The sequence below is a fragment of the Ctenocephalides felis genome, unplaced genomic scaffold, assembly GCF_003426905.1.
Source record: "Ctenocephalides felis isolate EL2017-DRISC unplaced genomic scaffold, ASM342690v1 CF-g0.4_SCAFFOLD_03570, whole genome shotgun sequence".
Taxonomy (NCBI): Eukaryota; Metazoa; Arthropoda; class Insecta; order Siphonaptera; family Pulicidae; genus Ctenocephalides; species Ctenocephalides felis.
The window spans coordinates 8420964-8442163 of NW_020539724.1; the positions used below are offsets into that span (position 1 = coordinate 8420964).

The following is a 21200-nucleotide window of genomic DNA, read 5'->3' on the forward strand; positions in this document are numbered from 1 at the left end:
CAAAAAACATTTTACTTGTATTTTCATGAAGACAGGTCTAGCGGGTTTGGAGATCTAGTAAAAAAATGCCAAAAAAACGGTCAAAAATGACCATTAGACATATGCACATCAAATTATCAGATATTTTATACAAATTTTAACAAGTATAAATTTTGTTTGCATTCCTATGGGTTCCGTACCAATGTTTATCCGTTAGACGGCGACGCGGCGTTTACGCGCTTCGATATTTCGTTTCTATGCAGTTAAAGCAGTACGATTGCTTTGAAAAAAAGTTCAGAATTTCCAAAATATTTCAAAATAAATTTTTCTCCAAAAAGTTTTTGTTCAAAAAAAGTAAATTTTTGTCAAAAATTTATAGTTTCTCAAAAATCTAATTTTTTCGAACTAATAATTGCAGAAGATTCGGTTTCTAAAACAATTATGTATTTTCACTATGTTCAATTATTCTGAAAATATTTATGCAATAAAGAACTGCATTTCATCCAAATTCTATTACAATCAGCTGCTCCTCGTGGAATCTCAATACCATAAAATTTATGTGGCAGAATGAAGCGCGCTCGCATATAAATGAATTTACGGTCGGTATTTACAATTTTAACTACGACATTAATTAAAATGTATTCATGTTCGAGTAAACTTTGTAATCTTACATATACCTAGTCGGTTCTGTGTTTTATTTTCGACTTCTTAAGTAATTTATTGCGCTAAACCCTAAGAGAGATATTTAATGGTGCACTCAAAATTACACGTATGGAAACGTCTGTTCGAGAACGCATTCTGACTGTCACATAGAAATTTTATAAATAGATCTTTGAGGCGATTCCTAAATTTGGAATCTCCAGAATACAAGTTCAATAGACTTCTACAAATGAAAAAATAGCGGAAACTCGGTTTTCGGTGTGCTCGAGACTAAAATAAGAAAGTTGGTTTGTTTTTCTTCCTGTTGAGATTTAAATAAGCTAGGTTGGAAATTCTATGTTTCAATAAATTAATCCCCGAAATGCACAATAAAGTTATGCTCTCAAGGCGATGCTAAAAAAAATATAAACTAGATTTAGGTGTAAGTGGAAATTTGCCTTAGATACAACTTCGAACTGACCAACTTGATCAATAACAAGTATTGCTATAGTTTATAAATTTTGATAAAATAAACATTAATAAATTTTCATAACTAAACGCCTTTATGTAGACCCATATATTTTATGGATGTTTGTTAAGACCTCTATCCCAAAGTTTCACCAAAATCATCCAAAATCTTTTACAATTACGAAAAAACTACTTGGCCAATCTTCATCCAAAATTAAAAACAGTTACAACTGATGAGTTTTGAATAAGTAAAATTCATCCAGGACTTTTTGCGAAAAAATATAAATATTTTAGACTTTTTTGTTAGTTCTAAAGAAATGGGTGGATTCAACAAAGAAAATAAGCAAATCAGATTTTCTGGCAAAAGCAAATTTTAAATAGAAAATTAAAAAACAAATCTTGTTAATTTTACTCTAAATATTTTAATTTAATTAAAATAATTTATTTAGAACAATCACTTCAGTATTCAGAATTTAAAAAGAAAAAGGTGAATTTTTTTTTTTTTTTTGATAATTAAAGCTTAGTCATTTCTATTTGGCTAGTAGATACATATTCAGTAATTTTCAGTTTATTAATTTTAAATTATTAATTACACTTAATAACATGACCTATGGCAAAATAATTATATCTTATCGCAAAAGATTGTTCACCGCTAAAATTAGAAATTTTTGACACACATTCTTTGAAGACTTGATTCATGTACACATTTTTTCGATATATGAAATTCAATTAGATAAAAGAAATAAAAAATATATACGTATTTTTAACTCATAAGAAAGGGCAACCACAATTTACGAGTAAACTGTTAGATGTTACAGCAATGCCCATGAAAAGCTATTTTTGCTTGAGGTAATTGAGATCTATAATTCTAAGTGCAAATCTGTTATACTTAAATCTGATATCGAGCTGACAGAATTTGGTATCGAACAATGGCCAAGTTTATTGAGACTTGATTCATGTACACTTTTTTTCCATATATGTTCAATAAGATAAATGAAATTGATTAATATTTATACATAATTTGAACTATAAGAAAGAGCAACCCAATGGACAATCATAGTTTATGAGCAGATTATGTTAGATGTTAGATACATATACATAATAGTAATATATGCTGCAGCAATGCCCACGAAAAACTATTTTTGCTTGAGGTAATTGAAATCTATGATCATAAGTGCAAATCTGTTATACTGCTTGATATCGAGCTGACAGAATTTGGGATCGAACAATGACGAAGTTTGTTGAGAGTTATTCATGTAGGCATTTTTTCCATATTTGTTCAATTATATGAATTGAAATAGGTAAAAATATTTATACGTATTTTGAACTCGAAAGAAAGGGCAACCCAATGGATAACCATACTTTATGATTAGATAGTGTTAGATGTTACATGTATAGTGTTGACGCATGGATGTTGCAGCAATGCCCACAAAAGACTATTTTTGCTCGAGATAAGATAACTCAAAGTGCAAATCTGTTATACTGCTTGATATCGAGCTGAACGAGGTCAAGATCGAACCCAGGACTAGTTTGTACGAACAGACTTCATTACAACGTTACAAAATGTATACATTACGATTCAGTTACATAAAAACTTTACTTTATTACCATACTGCAATTAAATAAACTTATTAATTAATACATACGCAGACGTCTACAATAATAAAAAAAACAGCAGTAAGCCTGCATTATATTTTTTTCATCTTACTTTATGTCCTAAATTACCATCTGTAATAAAGAGTATCACAATGACTGTATACAACAGAGAAAATTATTCCACATAAACCCATTATGATGGTACATATTATAATAATAGGCTTTTTATGAATAATTATGGGTCGAACCTAAAAAGAACTTATAACTTTCATTTGTATTATGAAGAAATATTAGTCGGATAATGTAGATGTTAAATTAGTTGTATTTATCATGTTTGCTACGAGTAATCATAACAATTGCTTCTGGAAATCGTAATTTTATTATGAAGGGAAATATGAAACAGGCTCAGTATATTTTTGAATTGTAACATTCATAAAAATAATATTGTAAAAACAATAAAAACGAATTTGTATTCAGGTTTGTTGGTAAAAAAAAGTATGTCCATTAACTATGGTAATACCGTTCAAAGCCAAAAAATTGTTATGAGAGCATAAGAAAATTTATTCTAATGTGGTCAACTTGTATTGCCACATCACTCCCTGGTTTTGAATTTTGAATTTTTTATTACTTGAATAAAAAATTAAAAATTCAAAACTAGGGAGTATTGTGGCAACACAAGTTGTCATGTCGGAATAATCTATAATATTTATTGTAATTTTTATGGAACTAATCATTTGAAGCATTATTATAACCATTACATAAACATTCTATGCAAATAATTAAAGTGTGAAGATTTATGCATCAGATTTTGAATTGAACTTGAAATAGTTAAAAGAAAGCAATGTCATTAGATATAGTTCTAAAATTATCATAATTCATTTACAAGGCAATGTCTCGTTACAAACCAGCATATAAAATTATCAGAACTATTCCCGTTAATACCATAATAAATCTTACTTAACCATGTGTTTTATCTTCCCCTGGCAGAAAAAAATCATTTTTTACAAATGTCAAAACATTTAATTATTTTTTTAAAACTTGAATTATTTTTGGAAGGATAAGTAAAGAAAGTTCTGCGCGCAGCTGTTCAATTCAAAAATAAAACCCGTATGAAATTTTGGACAAGTGTAAATATAAAAATAATTTATATAATAATGAAATAAAAATTTATACTAAAATAATGTAAATAAAGTAATACTATTGTTGTGGCAATGACCTAAACAAAGATTTTTTAAAGTGATATTACTGTGATGAAAATAACCTAATCAAAAATTTTTCATGAACTAGAAACATCTCAAAATTTTTAAGAAAAATGATTGGATTCAGTGCATTGATTATTCAATATCCAATATGATTACCAATCATAATATGAATGAAAATTTTATTCAATGTATTGATTTAAGTAATTCGATATTCAATTAAAAATTGATTATAAATTCTATGATTAACCATAATTTGCAAAAAAAAACAAAAAGACTAATAAATTCATTTATAAATGGCATGCGAAGCTACACACAAAGTTTGTTTTATTTATAACAAATAAAATACAATTTACAAAAAATATATATATAATACTGCTAGATCGATCTTTAATTTAATTTATACAGTAATAGTTGTATTTTTTTTTTAATTAAGACTAAAATATTGATGGTTTTGTGTCGATAGTCATCCGGCAGGTGTTATTGTTCGCTCAAGCATTAAGATGAGTTCTAATTGAATGATTCAGTGATTTGCTTCAATTTTAAACCATTTTCAAAATGAGAGAAAAAAATAAATATAGGATGAATTAGTATAAACAAGAAATTGACAAAATTTTAAGAATCAGATGAATCGCATTTAAAAATCCTAATACAGCCCTAACAGGTAACCGAGGTATGCAAGAGGTAACCGAGATGAATAATAGAACTCTGGAAATTTGTATAAAAAACTATACAAAACTTTGTATAATTTATAACTATTTTGTTTAAAAAACTATGTGAAAACACTTAATTTGTTGAATAATATGTTAAGTATAGTTCATAAAATATAAAAAATCAGCAAATGTTACATCAACAGTATCATCATCAAAATGAAAATGTACTAACAAGGAGAACCTGAAGTTTATTGTTTAAGACCAAGTACTCTATCGTTATTCCAAGTAAATCGTCTAATTTTAATTTCAACGAACATCAAAAAAACTACTCATTTTCTCAAACTTTGATGAATTTTTAAAATTAAACGACTTGTCGTAAGGTCGTAATATTTCAGTAAGAAAGTAAATTTTTTTTCAACAGTTAATTACAAGAAAACGGCTCAAAAATAATGTTATAAGTAGGTGCTATTTGCAGTCAAATTATCAACAGTCGATAATGAATTACTAATTTTACTTCATGTTCCTCCTAATGAAGTGTTTCTATTATCCTATTATCTAAGGATATGTAACTTTTTCAACCTTTACCTACTATAAATTAAAACCACAGCTTCCCAAGACACGTTTTATGATGTTTTTTTACGGAGAAATTTACGATGCAGTGTTTTATTTTCCATGATTTATTCAATGAGGTTTTCCGCTATCATCTCGGTTACCTCTGTGAGGTTTGCTAGCTCATAAAATATTACCACAAGAAAACGTTATTTATTACCTTATTGAGTGTAAATGAAATAAACCACAAATCAGAGGTAAATTTGTGAATAATCAAATATAGTCAATAAATGGAATTAGGATTCTCGTGGCCTATTTGCTAAGGAATCAGATGTGAGGTTCACCTTGGACAACCTGATGTCAACAGTAACGACATCAGTTTTTACTTGGGAATATAGATAGCAATATGTTTGGAAGTGAAAATATCCTTTAACTAACATTGCTGCATCATCAGTGCCAAAGAAATTGTAATAATAAATTCATCATGATTAGGACCAACATTTGGGTTGCCATTTATAAAAGGCCAAGTCGTCCAAGATGTCAACATAACAAGCCAGTAGAACATATGAAGTTCTGATTGCAGTTAAAAATAAATAATTAAAATTACTGACCAAGTATTTCTGAACATGTATTTTTAAATTTTGCCTCAGATCTGGAATGCCTATTAATAATCACATCCAAAGAGATTAAGCGATTACTGCGTTATCAACGTAAATACTTTATCATTCCACGCATATGTCTGATTATAATTTCATTTACTTATTTATAATGACTGACGAACACAAATGATTGATAGTTATGTATTATTTTTTATTTATTTTTGCAGTTCTGGGAAATTATCTCCGAAGAACATGGTATCGACCCAAGTGGCATTTATCACGGCGAGAGCGACCTTCAACTCGAACGCGTTAGCGTCTACTACAACGAGGCTTCTGGTGAGAAAAATATTCATTAATTCGATTTTTAATAATAAAAATTATTTGTAAATGATGAAAATTTAATGGATTTGTTGTGAAATGTGTTGAAAATGTTGTGGCTAAATTTGGCAACGTTGTATATGTAATGTATTGTATACATGAAACGCGCCGAAAGTACCTTGGTGCATCAACTAGTTCCAGGAGAGCTTGATAAAATTAGTAAAAATAATAAACGATTGTAAACAAAATATAGTAATAAAATGAATTGTATAGATAGTAATTGTTTCAGTAAAGTTTTGCAAGTTATTTTTCTATTTACCAATTAGACTGGCATTCGATTTACTGAGTACTATCAAAAATTTGCAGATGTTCCATAATGGAAAAGACGCAAATATTAAAAAAAAATTTCCTAATGACTTAAATATAAAAATACATTTTTACTATTGCTGGATTTAGAAAAAATCATACCAAGAAAAAAAACAATTCTCAAGTTCGTGAAGAGATCCTAGTAACAACTATAGATAGTTCAAGTAATTTAAATATTGATTTTCATAAAACAATGTATTATTAATTATTTGGTGTGCTTGAAGTCGAATTCAAAGTATTAGTATACACCTAACTAAAATGTTTACGCATTTTTAACTACTCTGGCCAACTTGCAATAATAACAGTAATAATGCAATAATAACAGTAATAATGCAATTAGAGATTAAATTTTTTAAATATGATCAAAAAGTAAAAATAGCATTCCGGAGGCGTTGCTATAAACATCCACATCAATACTAAAAATATATTTAATGGACTACCAGAAAGAAAATGGTCAACCATTGGGTTGCCATCTTAAACTAACTTAAATTATCACAACGTATAGAACAGATAGTTCTCATTAAAATAAAATTTTCTGGATTCGATAGATAAAAATTTCAAATATGATCAACTAAAAATAGCTTTTCGGTGGCATTGCTACATATATTCACACCAGTATTAGAAATTTATTTAATCAGAAAGCGAATGGTCAACCATTGAGGTGCCATCTTAAATTAACTTAAATTGTCACACGTCAACGTATAGATAGTTCTGATTAAAATAAAATTTTCTGGATTCGACAACTATTTTGGCCAACTTGTTATCAAGTTGTCATAACAAACTAATTTGATATAATAAATCGCAAATATGATCAAGTGAAAATAGCCTTTTGGGGGCATTGCTATAAACATCCACATCATTAGAAATATATTTAATGAACTATCAGAAAGGGAATGGTCAACAATTAGGTTGTAGTCTTGTACTAACTTAAGTTCTATACAACGTATAGAACAGATAGTTCTCATTGACTAGCTTGTTATCAAGCAGTAATAACAGACTAGAGATTAAAAATTTCAAATATGATTTAGTAAAAATAGCCTTTCGCAGGCATTGCTATAAATATTCACATCAGTATTAGAAATATATTTAATCAGAAAGCGAATGGTCAACCATTGGGTTGTAGTCTTGTACTAACTTAAGTTCTATACAACGTATAGAACATATGGTTCTCATTAAAAAAATATATTAGTTGTGAAAAAATATTGAATTTATGAAATTGTCATTTATAATTAAATAAAATGTATATATGAAGCAACCAAAACTTCGTTTAAAAAAGTCCAAGGATATCTTTGAAATTAAAAATAAATAAAAAAATGACTCTCCGAAGAAATCAAATTATTATCACATCGTATAAGTCAAGATTATACGCTGACTAATTTTCACATCGTAAATCAAGAATCAGAAGCTGGTAAAAAAAACATCTATATTTTATTGTGTAAAAAGTCCTATGGGCGTATATAGTTAGGCTATACATGCCTCATTGAAAACCTGCTGATAGATAATATACAAAATGAGTACCTTCAGAATAAAAGCAAATATTAATTGTAATTAGAATCTGTACAGTAGAGGTGTGCATATAATTGACAACTAGGATGTGCTATCAATTGGAAACATGGATTCCTATCCTATCTCACCGTTATTTAAAAAGCTATGATAGATTGATAAATTATATATATAGGAACAAGTTGATGTATCATGGGGTCCCGTATGGAACTAATTGCATTTATACGGGCTTTTGCATATGTAATAAATTTGTATCGATAAATAGATGTTTAGGGTCGAGATAGATTTAATAGAAACATTTGAATAAGTGATTCTTAATCTGAAAAAAAAAAATAGTCGTAATCGTAGCACAAACCGAAGTTCCTCGAGTAAAGGGTCTGAGCCAAATTCTAGTATCGCCATCTAATACTTTAAAAAAATTTAAATTTGATTTTAATAGAACAAATTCATGCTAGCAACTTAGTAATTTTAAATACTTGTTACTACATTTTTACATAATTTTGAAGGTAAAAGTTTTCAAGAGCCTTCAATTTGAATATACTTGAAAAAAAAATGGTTAATGTTAATGATTTTTCAATGACTTGAGACTTCAAATAAAAATAATTTAGAAACTTTCTGAAATTCCGTTTTTTAAAAATATGTATGTACTAAACTAATTTATGTATAAAGTTTATCAAAAGTTTTTTGGTTCTATTACATTTTGTAATAAAAAATGCAGGTATTTGTTCTACTAGATATTTTGTAATCAAAAATTCCTATATCTCCGAGAGAAAACGAATATTTTTTAAGTAATTTATTCAAGAATAGTTTAATATTTAAATATTTCAAGATCTTCCAAAACAAATACAAAATAAATGCTATTTTTTAATTAGCTAGAAAAGGAGAGCATTACCTATATATTTTGTTAAAAACTAGATAAAAAAAAACGAGAAAGTCGATTGTCCAATTTGTCTAAGAATAGTTTAATATTTAAATATTTCTAGATCTTTCAGAAAGAACAAAAAAAGTATTTAAAAAGTATATATACTAGATTCTAATTTAGGTATAAAGTTTATCCCAAAAACAAAAACTGCAATAAAAATTTGTGCACTGCAAGTGGTTTGTAGTTCTATTACGTTTGTTTTGAAAAAATACAGTGTTTTTGATCTATTACATTTTTGGTATTCAAATATTTTTAGACCCTCGAGAAAAAACAAAGATATTTTTAATTAGATAGAAAATGATAGCATTATTGATTTTCGATTTAATTAATTTTGCATTTATTTTGAAAAAACTAATAAAACCGAGAAAGTCGTTTGTCCAATTTGTCTAATAGTTGAAAATATTTAAATATTTCTGGTCATCTAGACAAAACATAGTATTTTTTGATTAGCTAGAAAATAATAGCATTATTTTTTCAAACTATATGTAGAAATACTAATAGAACTGAGAAAGTCAATTGTCCAATTTGTCAAAGAATAGTTTGATATTTAAATATTTCTAGATCTTCCGGAAAAAAAAAACAAAAAATATTTTAATTAGCTAAAAAATGATAGCACTAATTTTTTAATTTATTTTGAGAAAACTAGATTAAACCGATGAATTCAACTGTAAAAATGGTTTTTACCATTTTTGCCGGAATTCTTGTTTGCGAATCATTTTTCATTGAATAAATAGGGTAGGATGTTAGCTGAAACGCATGATTATTAAAAAGGTAAAAATATTAAAAAATAGTAAAAAAATTCATTTAATACTTATATAAAATTTTAGTAAAATACATATAGTACTTATTGATGGAACAACCGATCATAGGAACCCATGACATGAAATTCAAGGTATTACATAATATATATTAAATTATGTGATAATCATTTTACAAAATTCTCATTTTCGATGTGAAAATTAGTCTGCATATGACGACTTGCACAACGTAAAAACAAATAGAAAAAAATCACATTTTCTATGATATCAATTAGTTCGACTATAAAAAAAAATCTGTAAGCCAATTAGCAAGTACTTAGGTGATTCTCTTATTCCATAAATTGTTGACATTTATTCACACACAGATATATAAATATGCAGAAATATGCTATATTCTGAGAGGAATCGTAAAATTGATATTCTGAAGTCCGTGGAAGAGTTGAGACTGTGCCTTTTTATGAGTAATATATTACTGCGTGCAATCGTGCAATGGAATGCAGGGATATTTCTTTGATGTTTGGTTTATTTCTGTATTCTATGTACATCCAGATGATATATATATTAGGGTGGTCCTTAAAATGGTCATTTTCGAATTTCTTTGCTCCCAGGGGCTCAAATGGTTCCAAATAGATAAAAAACAATTCTCTGAAAGTTTTAGCTCTTAATATTAACGTTTAGATAGAGCGCAATTCCATCAAAGTTTTGTATGGAAATAGCATGGAAAAATTTTCAAAATTTTTAAAAATGTATTCTAGATGTAATTTAGCGAACAAATGAATGAATAAATCTCATTCATTTATCGCTAAGTTATACCTAAAACATTTTTTTTTAAGTTTCAAAAATTTTTCCATGCTCTTTCCATACAAACTTTGATTGAATTGCGCTCTATCTAAACGTTAATATTAAGAGCTAAAACTTTCAGAGAATTGTTTTTTATCTATTTGGAACCATTTGAGCCCCTGGGAGCAAACAAATTCGAAAATGACCATTTTAAGGACCACCCTAATATATATATATACATATATATTATACTTTATATTTGGAATCATTTGAAGACCACTTGCATTCGAATAGAATCATAAAGAGATAGGATAACCATTTGGGTTGCCATCTATAAAGCCACGTGGTTTTGGGAGTCTGATAGCCAAATGCTGATCGCTTTTGAAAATATAACAAATTGTAATAATGGAATCATGAAGAAAAAAGACAACCATTTGGGTTGCCATCTATAAAGCCACGTGGTTCAAGAACTCTGATCGTCGAATTCAGTTTCCTTTAAAAATATATATAAAAAAAATCTGTGACTCGAATAAAATTACAATTACATTTCTCACGACTTACAAATTCGTCGTTCTCATTTACAGAAAGGACTATTATAAAATTGTCAGTTTCCTCAATAATGCCAAAGAAAAAAAATTATCCGTGCCTCTATATCTATCTTGCAGGAACTGATTACAGTAACATAGAAAATCAGAGCGGAAATAATTAATTGGCAAAGAAACACGTCTTATCGGCGAATATCTTAATTTATTTTTTAATTAAAACACTAACAGATTTACCGACATACAAAAAGTGTTAGAAATAAGGCAAATTTCCTGAACAGATGATTAAATGATATTTGTAATTTGTAATAGATACAAAATTTATTATTGTGACACGGAGGTAGATAAATTATAATTTTTTGTATCAGTGGTCATTTAATTGGTAACGCGACGAAAAAAGGAATCATACCAACTGAAATAAGATCTTCAAAAAAAAAATTTCAAACTAATAATTTTTTTGAACTGAAGGTTTAGATAAAAATAAAAAAATGCGTTAAATTGAAGGAATTCACGTTTGTGCGATAAAAAAAATACAAAAATTCTGAAAATGTACGACTCAAAATTTCACGTTTATTTAAATTAGTATCAAAATAATTATTAATGAAATGTAAGATTCAAAAAAATAAAATAATTTAAAATTAAAATCAATTTATCATTACTAATATAGTTATAATGTAACTTCAATCATCGGAATATTCCAAACGTGCTTCATATTGTTATCAAATGCGCAGTTAATATTGCCGAATTTCTCGAGGTCATTTCTATGAATCATTCTAGAAGTCTGCCCTACTGTGTCAGTAACGATTGCATAATACATGCATTCAATACAATGCAAAGCCGACCATATTATTCAAATTGTATGAATTCTTATCTAACTTTAGTTTCGAATGCACAAAAGATCACAAATTGTGAGCACAAGCAACAGAAATCCACCCAACATATTCATATCCAAAAATATGAAAATTTTATTTAATTCGCAAGTAGAGGCTTTTGGAGTTCAATGTTCCAGTTAACAAAAAAACAAATGTATAAAATAAAATTATAAATCCTACCTTGCTTTCTGCAAGTAAATCAAAAACTCATCATGGCGTCCTCCAAATCGGATGAAAGATCCGGTACGCCATCAAAAAAATCACTTAATCGGAAAATTAAAAAAATAAATTCAATACGAAACGAAATTTCAGAAATATTTAGATCCAAACACTTGCTCGGGTAGTTGGCGCGCAAATGGACGACGCCAAAAACATGTGCTCAACCACAAAGGGTCATTGTGCAAATATTAGGAAAAAATGGCGGAAGATATCACCATATTGCAAATACAACATACCTTCCCATTACCATCATCATCACCTAAGCCAATTTCAATCAACAGTTCAAATATCAGAAAATTCTATTTAATTCGCAAGTAGAATAATTTCGATTTAAGATATGCAATTCCCTAATATTATAACACCGATGCATTAAATAAAATTATAAATCCTACCTTGCTTTCTGCAAGTGACCTCGAACTCCAACATGGCGTCCCCAAATCGGATGAAAGTTCATTCCAGTAGACCGATATTATTAAATATTTACATGATCAACTACATTTACGTTCACTTACAAATCAATGAAATTTAAGAATTACACCACTTCATTGTAAAAGTTAAAAAAAAAAAAAAAATTAAATATCGAACTAAATTTCAGAAATATGTCGAAGCACTTACTCGTGTGGTCGGCAGGCAAATGGACGAGCGCCAAACAGCATGTGCTGAAGGACAAAGGGCAAGTGTCCAAATATTTGTCAATAAGGCCAGCAGATGTCAGCACAATTTTGCAAAGATAACGTCCCTTCCAGGGGCAATTTTATAAAAACCCATTCAGAGTAAAATTTCTAATCATTGCAATTTCTATCCCATGTCAACAACCTTTTATTGACGCGTGCTGGAGTAATATATCAATTAAAATTCTACGTCCAGTTTGATTTTAATTTGAGCATTTAATTAGTCGTCGTCCAGTTGTAAAATTAAATTATAGAACCAATTTAAGTGTTTATTATAGCAGCGCGTGCATCTTATGTGCATAAGATCTTCATGGTCTACTTGTTGTGTTCGAATCGCAAACTTCCATGTACCAAAAACGGTTCATGTTGATGGAAAATTGTTTTTTGTAATTAAGATAATTACTATAACATTTACATGATATAGGATAAAACAATTTGAACATATATAAAACCATTTAAATTTATTTTGTAATATATAATTACCCAAAAACACCAAACGAATCTAATTCTATTGAATACAAAGCAACAAAATGAAAAAACAGAAATTGCTTTGTCACAAATCACTTCGAGTTTTTGTTATGATTTCCTCGTGTGATAATGTGGTCTCATTTCTTTTCACCAACTTGGTGGTTTAATGACACCTAATTTTAAGAAATAACAGTTTGGATATTTAACATCAGAGCAGATGAGATAAACCTTTAACCACACACAAAAAAATTTTAACGTTTCTGCAGATTTTTTACCACTGGAGTAAAAAGAATTTAATTTAAGAAGAAATTATGAGTACCTATTCAATTTGAAAAATTAAAATTAATATATAAAAGACGTCCACCAAATGCACACAAATCAATTGAAAATATTCTTTAGAAATATTTTTTTTACTTCTATTATCTGGATGAACAATAGAATGTTTCTGGACTGTTTAAGAAGTATTTTGACTTGATCAACATATCAATCACCTTGTTTGAAATATATTTAGGTGTTGTCCCCAAGAAGGTTGTCAACACCTGTCCAAAGGGTTATTAGTAATTTGTCAAGCATAAAAAAATCTAGTGTTAAGTACAAGTCACAGATATGCCGTTAAAAGACATGTAACAGAATAAGAGATCTAGAAAACAAACACGCGTGTGTTTTTTAAATCTAATTTTGAATTTCCTAAAATGTTATTTTAAAATTGCTTTCGAATATAATTATATAGGTATTATATTTAATTTTGTAATTTTAGAACTCCATCGAATATGATAAATTTTATGAACAAAGTATTTGAAACATGAAGGCATGTTATCTCTGAGTGAAACATGATCATTAAAATTTCATAAACAGTTTATACTACGAACCAAAACATTTTAATCGTTCGAAGCCGCAAAAGTATAATAAAGAGTATTAATTAGTGCTTGATTGATAAATGAAAATAATCAAATGGACGAATATTTTGAAAGTGGCTCTTAAAATAATCAAAAAATATTTATTATAAATAAATAATATCAATCCAAGTCTTTCTAAATCGGCTGCACCGGTTTCAATAGTTTAATAAGCAATTTGATATAACTCGATTAAAAATTGCGTTGATCAATTTTCAGCTGATCATCCTTGTTTATGCTACTTGCTTTAAGGCAAAATGCCACTTGCACCTAGTTATGAAAAAATGAATGTGAATTGATTCAACAGTTTTCGAGAAAAAGTCGACCAAAGGTAAAAAATCAGCTCTCAAACGATTCAGAAATACTTGGAACGTCGATAAAACACAAACTATCAAGTTGGATGTTCTCAAGAGAACATGAACTTTCTTCGTGAAGTTAATAATACTAAAATAATATAAATATTACATCAATATAACTAGCTAACCATACCTGACATCCATCTATTTCAAATATTCCTGTGTAAAGCGTCTGCCTGTCATCTTTCTATAAATACGGATATGTTGTACGAGTGTTCCTCATCCAAATCTTGAATGTCTTTTCCATTTTTATTTCTTTTAGTTTTTTTCTCCATCTCGTTGCTATGCAATATGTGCATCCTTCCTCCTCCAGAAATTCAACGACGCGTGCGATACATTTTATTTATAGGATCACTTTGCGGGAGCAGAAAGACATTGAACTTACTGCATCGAGGATGAGAGATACAATTCGTCTATAATTAAATACAACACATGATTATTGGAGTGGAATTTTTAAAATAAGAAACAACAATAAGAAATGCCTTAAATTGGATTAATTTGTTTAAAAACTGTAACTAATAGTTTAATTATTTATTGCTCTTTATTTAGACAATTGGTTTGCAAATAAACATCCAAGAAAATATATATATATATATATATATATATATATATGTATGTATATATATATATATAGAACTATAGTTCTAATGATCAACATCAGTTACATCAACAAAAACTGTATGCAAAGAACGCGTAGCTAAATATTGTTTCAAACGTGTATTATATGGGCGTCGAAATATCTTTCCTCATCATTTCATTCATCATCAAATCATTTACATCAAATTTGCGGTTATTTTTGCACTCCATCACTCATTCTACTGATTAAATGCATCGTGTGTTAACAAAATATCGTCCACACCGACTGTTTGAATAACATAACAAATGCATTGTTTTGAGAATAAAAACTGTTATTGCTGACTTGTTAGTATTCAACCTCTAAAACCTTCAAAATAGTGAATTTAAATTAACATGTTTTTTATTCACACACTTTTTTGTTTTCAGTGGCCACTCGTACCAGCGGTGGCAAATATGTGCCTCGCGCTATCCTGCTGGACCTGGAGCCAGGGACAATGGAAGCTGTGCGCTCTGGATTGTATGGCAAACTCTTTCGCCCAGACAACTTCGTTTTTGGGCAATCCGGCGCTGGCAACAATTGGGCCAAAGGCCATTACACCGAGGGAGCTGAACTGGTGGATGCCGTCTTGGATGTAGTCCGAAAAGAATGTGAGAACTGCGATTGTCTTCAAGGGTTCCAGCTGACCCACTCCTTGGGCGGTGGAACCGGAAATGGGAACTTTGCGATTTCGAAAATACCCGATCGCATCATGAATACTTATTCTGTTGTTCCCAGCCCGAAAGTTTCGGATACTGTAGTGGAGCCTTATAACGCCACCTTATCCATTCATCAACTCGTAGAAAATACTGATGAAACTTACTGCATCGATAATGAGGCGTTGTACGATATTTGCTTCCGTACGCTCAAAGTACCAAATCCTAGCTATGGTGACTTAAACCATTTAGTATCCTTAACCATGTCTGGCGTGACAACTTGTCTCAGATTCCCAGGCCAACTGAACGCCGATTTACGTAAATTAGCGGTCAACATGGTACCGTTTCCGCGTCTTCATTTCTTCATGCCAGGATTTGCTCCTTTAACTTCTCGTGGAAGTCAACAATATCGTGCTTTGACCGTTCCTGAGTTGACCCAGCAAATGTTCGATGCCAAGAATATGATGGCAGCCTGCGATCCTCGTCATGGTCGGTATTTGACAGTGGCTGCCGTTTTTCGTGGCCGCATGTCAATGAAGGAAGTAGACGAACAAATGCTGGCAGTGCAGAATAAAAATAGCAGCTACTTTGTAGAATGGATTCCGAATAATGTCAAGACTGCAGTTTGTGACATACCTCCCAAAGGACTCAAAATGTCTTCTACGTTTATCGGTAATACGACAGCGATACAAGAACTATTTAAGCGTATTTCTGAGCAATTTAGCGCTATGTTTAGGCGTAAGGCCTTCTTGCATTGGTACACTGGAGAGGGCATGGATGAAATGGAGTTCACGGAGGCCGAAAGTAATATGAATGATCTCGTTTCCGAATATCAACAATATCAAGAAGCAACAGCCGATGATGAATACGAACAAGACGAAGGAGCTCCTGATGAGTTAGAAGGAGAATGTGTGTGAACTTGGAAGTAATCAATAAGCATTTGTCGATTTATTTACTTTTATAATAAGCAGGCGCTTTAAAATCGCGTTACTTTTTATTTAAACATATTTTACATATTATAATAAATTTTATTAATTTCATTATTTATATCATATATTTAATAATGTTTAGCATTTTGTGTCAAAAATTTCTAAATTTTGTAATTTTATAATATTTATACATCTATTATAATGTAGTATTGATTAATAAATAATTATTATAATAATTATTGTTCATAAATTATAAAAAATCTGCATCTGTAATTAATGTTAATAGGTATCATCGGTTACTTGCCACACGGAAGATCAAAAATTGCCTCACGTACACACGAATAACTAAATTTTTTTGCATTTATCTCCTATATTATATATTTTTACTACTCATATCAAAGTTAATACAATAATATTGTAGTTAAAAAAACATTCCCATCACCAAAATACATTAAAATATCTCAAAACAGTAAGTATCATATTTAATTTAAATAAATATTCAAAATAATTACCTCTAACATTTCAGCAGACGTCCTGAGCAATACAGGCGAGATTTGAAAGAAAAATGTGCCTGGTAGTGGTAGATTTGAAGCAAAATTTCGCATGAAAATGCAAAAATTATATGAATATTGGAGCCCAATTCTGAACGCCTGTCAATTCACTTCATTGACACTTTTCGAACGGCGGGATTTTTAAATAATTACCATGATATAAATTAAAGTGGATATCACTATTCATGACTGTAATTAAATAAATGTTAATAATTGAATTAAAATTAATACTCAAGTCTAGCTATTGAATGCTGTTTGCCTAAAGCAACCTGAAAAATCCTATAAATTACACATCCATGTTTAAAAAAAATCAAATTAAATTACTTAAATATTTATTTATATAATTGCAAAATATTACAAATATACTCACATATAATTGGTGCAATCACAATGTTTTAAATATATATTATTTAATGATAATATAATAATTCATTATATACTACATAATAAATATATACATTTATATCCAATTTCATTATTACTGCACGAAGTTGTTAAGTCTAATAATATACAATTCAATATATACATTTATATATCCAATACCCTTACAAACCAAGGCAGCTAGTCCATATTCCCTAGACGATATAATAATACAATGCCATATACAATGATGGAAAAAACAATATATAAATCCGTGGATAGGTATCCATGGATTCAATGCCAATATTAATACATTTTTCATAGCCTTGATAAAAATGTTTCTTAATAAAATAAATATGGATCTTTAAGTTAAGTACCATAATAAAAACTAATAACCATAACAGTATCTAATAGCAATAATTAAAGTTAAAAAATCAAGCTTACTAAAACACACACATTCTAAGTTACAATTTTAGAAATAAATAAGTGACAATTAAAATTGCATGTATAATTTTAATTAACAGAACATGAAACACTTACTATGTTATTATTAACCATATAAATCTCAACAATGTACCTGTATTTGTATTGAACACCATTAGTTGCATGAAAATGCCTGTTGTAAACAGTTTTAAACATTTCGTCAAAAATTCTACGAAGATCATTTACTAGAAATACTTGACTTGAACTGATCATAAGTCAATATAAAGAGCATCACATATAATTAAATCTCTAGTCTTTATACCTTTAGACTGTCCACTCACTTCTTCTCAAAGGTACAAAAGCAACTTGCTACATTATTATAATATTCATGCTCAGATATTACTCATTCAAGATGTCCACTGATTGTTTCAAATCAATTTCATCAGGAGGTGTTTGTGTAAGCAATCAAGGTGTGCAAGGAGTCCGTGTTAAACTGTAAAAGACCCAGTTAGAGGTATTCCTAAAATCTGCGCTGGAGGTGATTCACTGTAAGGTACTGAACTCAGAACATACTGGACATAACGGGGTAGTCTTGCAGACAGGAAAAATCTGGGTATGTCGTCACTCTGGATTCTTGGAATCACCTATAATGGAAATAATTGAGTTGTAATAATAAATTAATAAACTAAGCTAGTAATAATTAGCAATATTATTGCTGGCATACACAACTTTAATTTGCCTTAAAGTAAATTTATCAAAATAAGTATGAATTATTTTTGTACATGTAAGGCAGCAATTAACAATTAAACAATTGGCTAAAATATATTTAAAAATGATCAAGTTCCTTTCTTAGTTGTGTGATTTATCTATTGTATTTGTAGGTATCATAAGGAAAAATACATGGTTACTATCTGGTCTTTCATCTGCATGTGATGAAAAATGTTAACGTCTCCACAAGATTGTATAAATGTATTTAGAAGCTTGAAGTTTTCTTCTCTTATAATGTAATTCTTCATTCTCATTTTGTAGTACATACACAAAATTATAGTTACCGAAATCAGCATAAATGCATACTTCTATTAATATATGTATCAGAACTTGTCTCTTTATCTCTGAAGTACAGGGACAATCCTGTTACCATCCCGAACAATTATTATTCTCCAAAGTATGTATACTTGCAACAGTGAAAGAATCCATAACACTATAAAATAGAAATTCAGTGAAATTATTGTTAATAATTAAATACTTGTTTGTGAAACATACATATTATATGCACTATATGAAGTTCTTATTATTTTTAAACTCAATTCATTCTAAAAGCATTGTAATAGTAGAAACTAGTATGTATATTATTCGAAGCACATCAATAATTATCAATTCATTGACAATTAATTAAAACTCAGTAATGCTTTTGCTTCAAAGTACTTTTGATTGAAATGAAAAAATTCATTTTTCATTATAATAAGAATTGTAAGTATAAATCTGATTTAATAAAGAATTTATCTATAGAATGACTTACAGTGAATTAATTCATTTCATTTGATACAATTACATTCACGTGAAATTCTAATAGGTTTATGTGGTATTTTCTTAGATTATTGTGAGCAAAATGTACTTTAGAACAAAATTGTGTTTCTTGAATAAACTATAAGCAATTCTCATCATTTTTTTGACTCAATTCATTAAAAAATATCTGGCGTTGTATGTAAGTACAACTGAAGTTTAATATACTGGCATTACTGGCATTGATTTATAAGTTTTATTCTATACTATTATCACATGAATTGGCAAATTCATTGGAATTGTAGTTCGATATTTAAGTTTTCATATGAATAAAATTAAATTTTCTAAAACTATTATATGTAATACAATATAAAATGTTGCAAAACTTACTCAATCTTCTATTCATCATCTCTGTTTTTCTGTTTAATGTATATTTCTGGGAAGACAGTTAAACGCAACAAATGGTATGCCTTTACATAATTCGCCAATAATATATTTCATTTAATTTTATCTTTCTTGTTTCCTTACAAGTTATAAGCATCTGTGAAAAGAATATAGATTTATCACAAGAAACACTAGATAGTGATCATTTTTACAAAAGTTTAATTTTAATAATTAACATAGAAATAAGTTTTAATAATAATCATAAAAATAGGAATTGATATAAAAAATATAATATATAATAGCCACATGACATTCCATTTGAAATATAATAATCATAATGGTAATCAATTTGTACTTACATTGAGGTTATTTGAATTCGTTATAGTCACACCATACATTGTGCACGAGTAACATTACACTTTCATATATAGTTTCTGACGTTTCTGTTCGCCTGATACTTCGAAGCGATTACAAGAGCAGTTTCGTAAGAAGTAACGAGAATTGTCCGCCATTTATATATTTGGAGCTGTCAAAACGAGGCAACCAATCAGAAAGCAGGACTACATTTAACAAGAAACCAGGACCACATTTTGAACATTTCTATATGTTGAATAAAACAAATATGTAAATTCTTTTAAAATGACGGAAAAACACATTATTATAAAAATTGCACTAATTATAATGCTACTAATATATGTAATTTTACTTCTAAAATATACTACGTGCCTAATTTATAAAAGTTAATAACAAAATAAATTTTGTTTCATATTATTTAACTAATTACAAAGAAACGGCTCGGCCGATCTTTACCAAAAATTAAAAAATATGATTCCCCAAAAATATCTTTCGAATAGTCTATAAATTTTTAAATTCGATTTAACGATTTTAGAAAAAACGTGGGCGAAAATTTTTGCACAATTACACTAATTTTAAAGAAACGGCTTGACCGATCATCGCAAAAAACTAATAGGGTAGAGTGCTCATGAAGCCACATTCGATGCTTTTTAAATTTTCAAAATCGGTACAGCCGTTCTTCTGAAAACGTTGACCAAAGTTCAAAAATTGTAATACGTACACACAAATAACTAAATTTTGCAATTATCAGCTGCATTATGCACATTTACTACTTTTTCCAATGTTTATACAATAATATTAATGTTAAAAAACTATTCCCAACACCAAAACCTATGAAAATATCCCAAAACAATAAATTGCATTTTTAATTTTAAAAATAATTACCCCTAACATTTTAGCAGACGGCCCTGTGAAATACGAGCGAAATTTGATTGAAAAATGTGTCTGCTACCCTAATAGATCGGCAGAAAAATTCGTATGAAAAGTAAGAAGGTTTTCGATCTTTCGATGTCGGCTCTTTCTATCATTTTCGATTGCTTTTCGAATGGCGCCATTTTTGAATAAGAGTATGATATA

The 21200-nt window shown here is 28.9% G+C and overlaps 1 protein-coding gene and 1 long non-coding RNA gene across 5 annotated transcripts; one reads left to right on the plus strand and one right to left on the minus strand.

Moving 5' to 3' along the window:
• The first annotated feature begins 5920 nt into the window (after positions 1–5920).
• On the plus strand, positions 5921–16540 carry LOC113382864 (tubulin beta-3 chain-like). 2 transcript variants are annotated; one of them, XM_026621114.1, is made up of 2 exons: positions 5921–6018; positions 15353–16540. In XM_026621114.1, exon 2 carries the CDS (start codon positions 15421–15423, stop codon positions 16534–16536), a length of 1116 nt encoding a protein of 371 aa, XP_026476899.1. In that variant the 5' UTR covers positions 5921–6018; positions 15353–15420; the 3' UTR covers positions 16537–16540. The 2 variants fall into 2 exon arrangements, with proteins under 2 accessions (XP_026476899.1, XP_026476898.1); XM_026621113.1 differs by lacking the exon at positions 5921–6018 and adding an exon at positions 15181–15271.
• A 1501-nt stretch (positions 16541–18041) lies between these two features.
• LOC113382866 lies at positions 18042–20268 on the minus strand. 3 transcript variants are annotated; one of them, XR_003367694.1, is made up of 4 exons: positions 20129–20268; positions 19776–19926; positions 18957–19083; positions 18042–18526 (listed from the first exon to the last, which is right to left on the minus strand). It is a non-coding gene; the product is annotated as an uncharacterized LOC113382866 (long non-coding RNA). The 3 variants fall into 3 exon arrangements; XR_003367693.1 differs by having other exon boundaries at positions 18935–19083; XR_003367695.1 differs by having other exon boundaries at positions 18919–19083.
• Positions 20269–21200: the final 932 nt, after the last annotated feature.

Bases quoted from the DNA above. Each gene is read 5' to 3' on its own strand.
- LOC113382864 (XM_026621114.1), top strand. From the start codon at position 15,421: ATGGAAGCTGTGCGCTCTGGATTGTATGGCAAACTCTTTCGCCCAGAC.